The 10,061-nt window shown below is 40.5% G+C and overlaps 1 protein-coding gene across 1 annotated transcript in view; it reads right to left on the bottom strand.

Moving 5' to 3' along the window:
• Positions 1 to 9,574, bottom strand: part of grhl2b (grainyhead-like transcription factor 2b) — a gene marked incomplete at both ends in the record, with an annotated part of 20,160 nt that extends 10,586 nt beyond the window's left edge. The window contains 7 exons of the mRNA XM_080836109.1: positions 4,385 to 4,496; positions 5,232 to 5,394; positions 5,657 to 5,712; positions 6,147 to 6,513; positions 6,678 to 6,745; positions 7,389 to 7,575; positions 9,555 to 9,574. Of these exons, the coding sequence (XP_080692235.1) occupies positions 4,385 to 4,496; positions 5,232 to 5,394; positions 5,657 to 5,712; positions 6,147 to 6,513; positions 6,678 to 6,745; positions 7,389 to 7,575; positions 9,555 to 9,574 (973 nt within the window). The remainder of the gene's footprint in view (positions 1 to 4,384; positions 4,497 to 5,231; positions 5,395 to 5,656; positions 5,713 to 6,146; positions 6,514 to 6,677; positions 6,746 to 7,388; positions 7,576 to 9,554) is intronic.
• Positions 9,575 to 10,061: the final 487 nt, after the last annotated feature.

Genomic DNA, 10,061 nt, shown 5'->3' with positions numbered 1-10,061 from the left:
GGACACAGGGGCTCAGTGCAGGTGAATACTCCATAGTTAAGGTGCCTCTCTTCCAGGGCCAGTAGGCGGGCCATCCCATTCCCATATTCCCAAGTTCTCAGGGTTTTCCCTGTTGCTTGTGGGCCAGCCCAGTCCACATCCGTTAAGCCCTCTATGCACCTCCCCACCCCAACCCCCACCTCCCTGTTAAATGGGCCCCATTCAAATCCCAGATCTTGTGACATGGCCCTAAGGCTCGAGAACAATCCCGCCTCAACTGCTATTCAAATCCCAACCGTGGCGGTGTCGGGTTGCAGTCACTGTCTGGTCCTGCCAGCTAGGAGCTGCAGGTTGCTGTTTGCCATATGCCCAGAGGTCACCTTGTTGAGACAACGCCCTTCCTCTAGCTTTTATACATATGTGCCTGTTGTCTCCAAGTGGGTCAGACTGAACATCTACGGTAACACCTCTTCAAAGCCCCCTTCTCACCGCCGCTCAGCAGACCCCTGTCCCCCACCTGTGAGAGACGTGTTGAACAAAGACAGTCACCAACACCCCACAGCCTGAGGGGTACTGCTGTAGCCCTGATGGCCAGCAACCCCTAGCCTCAAGCAGATCTGACACAAGCCACAGCAAGGGAATACCCCACCAGCTGTACAGACATTTGGTCACTCCACAGGTGTTCTCATTATTATCATTATCATTACTCTGCAAATACTTCTATATTATTGGTGGGTCCATACGTATTTAGCCATCATGGACCCACTGAGGCTGTCAACAGGAAGGGGCAGAGCACACTTTATGTTTTAAAGAAGCTTGGGTCATTCAATGTGATGACCCAACATGCATCAGCAGACTCTAAGAAACTGAACAAGCTGATAAATAAGGCTGTCTCTGTGCTGAGGACTGCTCTGGAGCTCTAGAGTTGGTTGTGGAGAGAACATAATGGACAACACTACACACCCCTTACACTGGTCCGACAACAGAGTGTCCTCAGTCTGAGGCTTCTTCAGCTCTGCTGCAGTAAGGACCGTTACAGGGGTCATTCCTTCCCATCACAATCGCCATCCACAATGACCCCCCCCCTTTGCGCCCACAAGAGGAGACTCCTCTGAGTGGTAATGCACAATGAACATTTTACCATTTAATTTGCACATTAATAGCAATATCTAGACTTAAAGTTCTATTCTATTTATTTTATCAAGTAAAGTAGTAGTTGTGTGTGTGTGTGTGTGTGTGCGCTTGTATATATAAATATATATGTGTTATGTATGTGTTTTTTTGTCATTTATGTGAATTTCTGGCAACAAATTTTCGTTTGAGCATAAATCTATCTATATTAGGTTGTTTACATTTGATTCAAAACGGCTTCCAATGAAGTCCAGCCTCCCTGCAAGCCTGCAACAAGGTATGCTGTCAGTGATAATCTTTATCCTTTTATGCACTGCTGTGACCAAGCCAGGCTTCTGCATGTCACCTCCTCTTATTAGCCTGGCAAATTAAACCACAGACTCACTGGGAAAGACTCACTCTTTTCACATACATATCTAGCCCAGACATTGTGAGTACTGCTCAGTTGATGTGAAGTAGTGCATTAACTGTATTGCCACCTTTCACAACTCTCTAACATATATTGTTTGTGGCAATATGAATTTGTGGTGAGTACACAATTATTATCATAATGATGCCAACACTGAATATCCCAACTGAGAAATGCCAATTGAAACATATGCCTCATCCATCCACATGGCATCACATTACATCTAAAATGGTGTCAAGTCTGATCTGAATCATCAGTTGTTGTAGTTACCAACAAGATGTAGTTATCATCTTGATGTTGTAGTTCCTATATTGATATTGTAGTTACCAATAAGATTTTTTGAGTTCTACGTTGATCTCTTCAAAGAGCCTATAGCAGAATGCCCCATTTGAATACCATAGGCATACAAAACACAAGAACCGTGGGACATTCCTCTGTGTGTTCCAACAAGCAACAGATTTCTCGCCATTCAAGCAGAGTCTCACATGCCACAGCAGCATTGCTGTGTGCACAGGTCACAGCTTGCCATCCACAGGGAAACCGTCCATACCTCACAGCTACATTCAACCATACTGGGCCTGTTCTCCCCTGACACGACAAAGTCCCTCGGAAAGTGCCTACACTCAAAAAAATAAGTTGTTCAAATTACTTAACAATGTTATGTCAATGTTTTCCACCTAACTGAGTTTTGTTCAAACTAATGTAATACTATAATTATAGATGAAATAACTAACTTATGTGAAACCAACAAGACTGTTTTAAGTAATTTCAGTATTATTTGGTCAAGTAAGCCATAATTGATCAGGCGGTGTTCATCTGACTAAACAGACCTTCATTACACTGTCCTAACTCACTTATGTAATTCTAATTCAACTGGATTTACCAACACCAACTGAACAGCTCCTTGTAATTCCAACTTAACTGACTTGAATAAGCAGTACCTAAATGGTTATAAAGCCTATTTATGTCAACAAACAAACAAGACTGACTTCAGTCAGTTTATTGTTGCACAATGTTGCACATGTGCATATACTGTAGTAGATGACCACACACACAATCACACATCGCCGTGAATTTGACTTCTGCATTTTCCCATCCCGTACTGTCCTTCCTCCAGGACCCCAGGAGCGGTGGGCAGCTTTTGGGACCAAGTGAAGTGAACCGTCCATCTTGGTTAGGGATTGTTAGGAGAGTGTACTGTTGTGGACATTGGGAGAACATGTAAACTCCACACAGAAAGGCCCGGGAGGTACATAGCCCACCTGAGCACTGAGGGTCTGGGGAGGACCTGCCCCCCGAACCAACAGTGTCCCATGCGGGAATCGAACCCATGACCTTCTTGATGTGAGGCGGCAGTGCAAGCACCTGAGCCACCATGACATACCTTGGTTCTATAATATTATTTATTACAAATACAGTAGGACCAGCAATATCACTCTTAAACAATGCACAAATATTTCAACATCACAGAATAAAATATACCAGCTGGGTAAGACTGTGACCTCCAGCACATTAATTTGAACACAGCATCACATTCAAAATGGAGTCAGCTTCTGAGCATGTGCAATGTAAGACCTACAGAAACCCATCTAGGACATTATTGTATAGATGTGATCGTGCCATTCACTCAACAGTTTTATGTTGAATTAACTTAGCTGGCTCCTTTTGCTTTAAAAAGCTTTCATTTTAAGTTAGACTTACCAAAGTGGACTAGATTTTAGAGGTGATCGTGCCATTCACTCAACAGTGTTATGTTATATTAACTTAGCTGGCTTCTTTTGCTTTAAAAAGCTTTCATTTTAAGTTAGACTTACTAAAGTGGACTAGATTTAGAGGTGATTGTGCATTTTAAATTAGACTTAAATTAGACTTACTAAAGTGGGCTAGCTTTTAGAGGTGATTGTTCATTTTAAGTTAGACTAACTAAAGTGGACTACATTTTAGAGGTAATTGTTCATTTTAAGTTAGACTTACTAAAGTGGACTACATTTAAGAGGTAATTGTGCCATTCATTCAACAAGTTGAATTAACTTAACTGGCTTCTTTTGCTTAAACATTTTAAGTTAGACTTACTAAAGTGGACTAGATTCTAAAACCGAACTCAGAACTGTTAAATAAATTGAATATAAGTACATTTATTTGATTCAGCAACTCACAGAATTCACTTTTTTGAGTGTACACATGTACCATGTTACTAATACAATTATATTTAAAGCAAAATTGTTTTCTATAGTTTTCACTATCAAAGCTATTAAAACACATCTTTCAAATTAAGTGCTGAGTATCATTATATAATAATTTCATGTGGAAAATTGGCAACAGCACAGTTATAAACCACTTATTATACGGCTCCTCAGAATGTTGCAAAAAACCCTGCAACACCTGAAACTTTAAAGTTCTATTTGTGTGAAGACCTATTTTTCCTTAGCGGAACGCCTGTTCGTCCCGTTGGGATCTTTTTTCCCAAACTGACCAGCAGACTATACATTATCCCTTCCATAACATTCTGGAAGGAGCCCAGTGGGAGATAGGGTTGGTTTAACTGTAGACCCTGGTAGATGGGGACATGGGGAGCCATGATCAGTTAGGGGACGCGTGAGATGGCCTGGGGCTACAGACTGAGCAGATTGACTGAAGGAGGGAGGATGAGAAGTTGACCACACACATCTACAACTTTATAGGATACTGAGGGTGTGTTTCTGGATCCTTATTATATTTAGTCATTGAAGATGGCAACTCAACTAATTCACTTTGGCATACAGTACAGTAATGTATTGCATATATTACTGTAGTATTTGGTACTGAAACATTTTGTGTGCTACTTAATGATCTATCACTTCACCATAGGAAATAGCAGTAACTCACCGATGTCGAGGACACGCTGTTTAGCTGTGTGCTGGCGTGAGTGCCAGTACTTCCAGTACTTCAGCTGCTCGTCACGGTTCTTATCCTCACTGAACACCACCATAATCACACTCTGAAAAGAAAGTAAAGAAGGGAACACAATGTGATATAGTGTGATAATTACCATAGACTGATAACAGACTGACAATTACAGAAATAGACTGATAGCCGGATAGCTTATCTCTGATGAGTGACGTGCAATCTAGTGATATTAAAACATAAAAGCTAGCCAAATAATTTTCATACGCTTTCATTTACTGACAAATTTAAAGCTCCACTATACAACTTTTATGCAAATAAACAACGTTTTTTGATCTGTCACATGCATTAATTTAAACTACAGTCTCTTTAAAGGCTACTGAATGCTTACATCACTTCCTATTGGATAAAAGTAAAGCTAAGTGCTGTCCACTATGTTTTAAAAGCGGCATTGTTTACATTCCCACTGCATGAAAATAAGCCACTAAGCAGGAACTCAAGGTTAGACAGCTAGTTAGCTAACTATGACCTTAAACAAGCAAACACATGACAAAGTATCTCCATGTGGCAACCCATTTCACATTCACCTTCACATTAAACTGCAATCTAGGGGACAAAAGCTACATATAACCTTTAATAGGGTGTAATATAACACTGTAGTGTTTTCATAAGGATGTGTCCACTTCCTGATCTCCCTTTACAAAATCTCAGAGCGGGAACCCCATAATGCACCACTCACCTAAGACATCCCCTGAAATTCTCACACTAACATGGCTCAATTAGGTGACTTACATGAGTTTCCCTTATTTGTGGTGTGGGGGTCACTCACTCTGACTTTGCTGATGGGGTGTCTCAGGCGCTTATCGGCTCCAGTTTCATTCAGGGTCACGGCATAAAACTGCCCTTTGTTCAGGTACGTCATGGGCCCCTCTCCCTGTTTCTGACGCAGTGACCTGCTAGCTTCAAGGGTGTACTGAAAAGTGTCGATACCCCTGCAAAATATGAGTGCAATGCAGCATGTTATTTCACATGATGCATCAAACATTCAGTCTAATCCACTCAACGCTTATTTAGCATTTTTGCAAGATATTGTGCGAATTCAATAATATACTCTTGATAATCTCTGTTAACAAAGTAACATCAAACATATCAATATGTTTTACGAAGGTTTTCCCACAGATCAATGCAGGTGAAAACATCTGTTTTCAGATAAATGTGTGACAAGCAAAGGAAAACCAGACAGGCACGTCTTACACATCTGACTGCTGAAACACAAAATCTTCAGCTCCCATCGATGAAGACCGGTATTTCTGTTTAAAGAGAGAACATAACACAACAAAACTCAGTTTATAATAAAGTAATAGCCATATATACTATATGGTAATCCAATCCAATCTATACCTCACAAACAACAAACGAATTATCAATACAAACAACATTAAATATGATAGTAATGTTGTGAATGACAAAGATTACAGTAATATCCTACATGCTACATCTGAGGACAAACAGGACAAACAGCTGCCTCTCCAGCTCCAGATGGCACCATTTTGTATCACCCTCACCCCCATCAAGTGTATCGCTTTATTGGTAATATCCCGGAACACAGAACTAGTCTTCCCTGTCCTTCATTTTCATGCCATCTAACACCTCAGTGTGTTTAATGTAATGGTGTTTATTGTCATTCATTGATTTTCTTCCTCTGCCCCCTGTTGTTTGACTCCTTGGCCGCCCTTTTCCTCACCCCGTTGTTGTCCTCCTCATAGGTGCTGTCAGGTGAGCTGCGCTGCTCATCTTTCCCATAGACCCCGTGGCTGAGTGTGACCGCATCATAGGTGTGGCTCTGCTCATACACCACCCGCGCATGCTCTTCCCCTTCCGGACGGTAGTGGACTGCCCCAGCTCCCATGAACACTGGAGTGTAAACCTCAGCCTTCACCATGGTAACAGCACCCGCTTCAGCCCCCTCTGCCCCACACTGGTCCCGTTTGGAGTCCTGATGCTCAGTGTTGAGGGACAGGTTCACTGGCACTGACTTCAGGACCTGGACACGGTTGTCAACTGTCTCTGCCTCACCCTGGTGGCCACCATTAAGGGCAATCGAAATAGCCCTATGAGGGGCAATATAAATAGCATTATTAAGGGCAATAGAAATAGGACTATTTAGGGCAATAGAAATAGGACCACTAAGGGCACAAACAACAATAAAGTGCAGATACATGACCTCACATGCACCCATTATTATTATCTGTCATGTCTGTAATATGTCACTGACCTCTTTTCCTGCTCCTCTGAAATTTCAACCACTTTAGGTACGGTTAAAACCCTTTTGTCCTTGGGAACCTGGATGAAATAAAAAACATATGTCTAAATATATTAGGAAACTAGTTTGAGACTATAAGGGTTTAGAAACAATATATAGCATGCTGTGTGTTTGTTAACTAACATGGGCAACATCACATTTAAGAGGATGAAGGCTAAAGCATTTGGGTTTTCCATCTCCTGCATATCAAAGCCCTTTGATAAGCTTCCAGAGAATACTTGTCTCTGGTAATGTCTCCTAAACCTGAACCATGTTCACTGTTCAGCTCTAAGTTAGATATGTCATTTTCATTTGACCCATTTTAAGAAGAGAATCAGCTGTGGTATATCATAAATAGTGTCATGAACTACACCTAATACAAATGCTGTAGTAAAGTTAATATTGTCTATGGGCATAATACAACATGCACAGCATATGCTGTGGTCAAATAAAAATTCCTGTTCTTCCACAAAATAATCTCTTCTGTTCAGTACATCAATTAAGGAAGACCTGAATTGTCACTTGGCAATGACAATCAGATTTTTAGCCTGACTGACAGAGAGTGGTTTTACTCATTACTCATTCTTCCTTCACTTCGTCTCTCACATAAGGAAACTGGACTACATCTCCATACGCCCTAGTCTTGTAATAATGAGCCGTATGAAGGAGAATGGCCCCCCTGACCTTGTAGTAGTCATAGAGCAGACCCAGAGCGGCTGCACTGTCCTCGTCGCCATTGATGCTCATCATGGCTTTGGTGGCTGCCGTCAAGGGGTTCTCCAGGTACGACCTCCATGCCTCATCTTCACTGGTGTAGGCCCGGCGCGGATGGAAGGAGGTTTCATTGGGCACTACCACTACCAACCGCTTACTGCCACACACAAAACAACACACACAATAAGAGACGCAGAGCAGAGGATGTGAGACACAACCAAGTATCTGTGTCTCTGCGATGACAGCAAACTAAATATGAGCAAAATAAATGTGGAACGAATTATGGACATTTTAATTGTCATCGAAAACATACCCAGAACACAAGGTGCATGTAATTTAAGTTCTTATAATTTGAGTTAAGTGAAATTTGATAATTTGTTCACTATATTTGCACTTCCCCACTGGCTCTGCATTATTCATTGATAAGTGTGCCAAAGCAAACATGCTAACACACTGATTAAGTCTTATCTTATCATCCTATAAATTCAACTGATTAAATCCAATAGTTTATGTTGGCCTATACATTTTTCTGCACAGAAAGCACAAGTACATTTTCTCTCATGGTTTGTTTACTTTCTAATCCCTTGAGGTGCTCACTCTCTCTCTCTCTTCTCTCTCTCTCTCTCTCTCTCTCTCTCTCTCTCTCTCTCTCTCTCTCTCTCTCTCTCTCTCTCTCTCTCTCTCTCTCTCTCACTCTCACTGCCTTTTTCATCTTTGTCCAGGTTTTTCAGTTAAAGTCTATCTGATATGAGGAACAAAATCAGACAAGTTTGGAAATGCTATTAGACTTTTGACGGGAAGTATGGCATGTCATGTTTGATAGAATACACCCTCAATCCCCCTTCCTGTTTAGAATGATGAGTATTTTCAGAACAATTTACGAAGGTAAAATGCATTCAAAATAACATTACTGATATATTAATATAATATCATCCACCTTTGGCCAATGGTGAATATGCCTTATCTATACACATGTATAGATTCAGTGTGTCATTTGTCCTTTTAATCACATTGATCCAACAACAATAGATTGGATTGGAGATTAAAATCTCAGAATATTAATTATAATGTGTATAGAGTGCGGTCCTATCATTGTAAAACAACACTGCACGTGTGGCTTTCGGTGATTTTGTGTCTGAATTTATATAATGAACTTCTGTCATTATATTCTGTCCAAAACTCTTTTACCCCTCTCATTTTGGGAGTTCCAAGAGGTCAAGGTTGGCCCTAAACATACCAGTGACTTGAGCCCCCTTTAAAACACTGTAGCTACAGTTCAATGTGTTGTCATGTGAGTTATTATGATTGTGTATGGATCCAACAGGGTAAAGCTACAGCACGGCTTGTCCTTTTGAATAGAAAAGGAACTCCTTCGTACATCAAACAAATCAACAAATCTTTTTGCTCCAATGTAATATTCCATACAGACACATACAATCACTTTTTTTATCAACTTACTTTGTGAATGAAACATGTAACCTTAAATGCATCATTATTTTTGGAATAACAATATGTACATTGAAGTCCTTAAAATCTATCATCTTTTTCATCTTAAATTCTCCTCAAATTAGAATTATTCTAAATAAAGTCTATTCACAATACTTCTTGATTCCTTTTTTTAAATTAAACAGTGGTAGAGAAGTAGAGGACAAATGATTAAATATCAAGTTGAACTGAAAAAACTCCACTGGAGACTATTTGCAGATGTAGAAAAGACCAGCCATACAACGTTAAAAGCTGACATTAAAATACTATGTGACATGAATATGTCCTTCAAAGATTTCAGTTAAGACGATATGTATTATTATATATTCAAATGCAAAACAATTTTACCGGTTGGGATTTTTAAATCGCAGTTCCGATGCTTTTCCTAGAAAATGGCGTTTGTCAAATACCAATTAGCCTATGGACTGTACGGAACCAAACCATAGCATTCGGCTTTACAATTACAGCAAGTCCCTAAATCCGATAAGTAGACCATCATGGGGTAAAATCAGTTTAATATAAGCAAATAAAATATCAGCCCAAAAAGTAAGGATAATATCAGTCCATAAAGTACCATTTATCTTTGAACCTGATGAGAAGGCAAATTTCAACCCGCGTTCTGATATATGTTGCTCTGGAAGAAAGACTTACCTGTCTGTCTCCTGTGACATATTTTGCTTCCTCCACGATTCTTCCTTGTGAAACTGGACTTTCAAGTCGGTGCAGGTAATAGAGTAAGGCTGAGCGGAGTGAGCGAGCCAAAACCCGGGCTACAGGTAAGTCTACTTTTCTTGCCCTGTTTATTTCAATCCCGTCTCACCTGCCAGGTAGGCTCTGGTACGACACCTCAGCACCCCTGCGTAAATCAGACGAATCTCAGTCAGTACCCTATTAAATCTATAATAATAATATAGCTTTGAATCGTTCATCGGTGATGTATCCTACGCATATAACTTCTATGTCAAATATTTGGATAAATTAAGTAGAGATTGTTGTACAGAAACTTTGATGGAATTCTTTCAGTGTAAAGTACTTGGGTTGAACGGGGGACAACCCTGCGTGCTGATTGGCCGAGGAGTACGATGTACCTCAGTGATAGGTTGTCGTGTCAGAAAAACAGGTAAGACCCACCTTACCTGCAGGCATAAAATGGAAAAT

The sequence above is a fragment of the Sprattus sprattus genome, assembly GCF_963457725.1.
Source record: "Sprattus sprattus genome assembly, chromosome: 4".
NCBI lineage: Eukaryota > Metazoa > Chordata > Actinopteri > Clupeiformes > Clupeidae > Sprattus > Sprattus sprattus.
The sequence above is the reverse complement of the archived record's forward strand: the minus strand, read 5'-3'. Positions and strand labels throughout refer to the sequence as shown.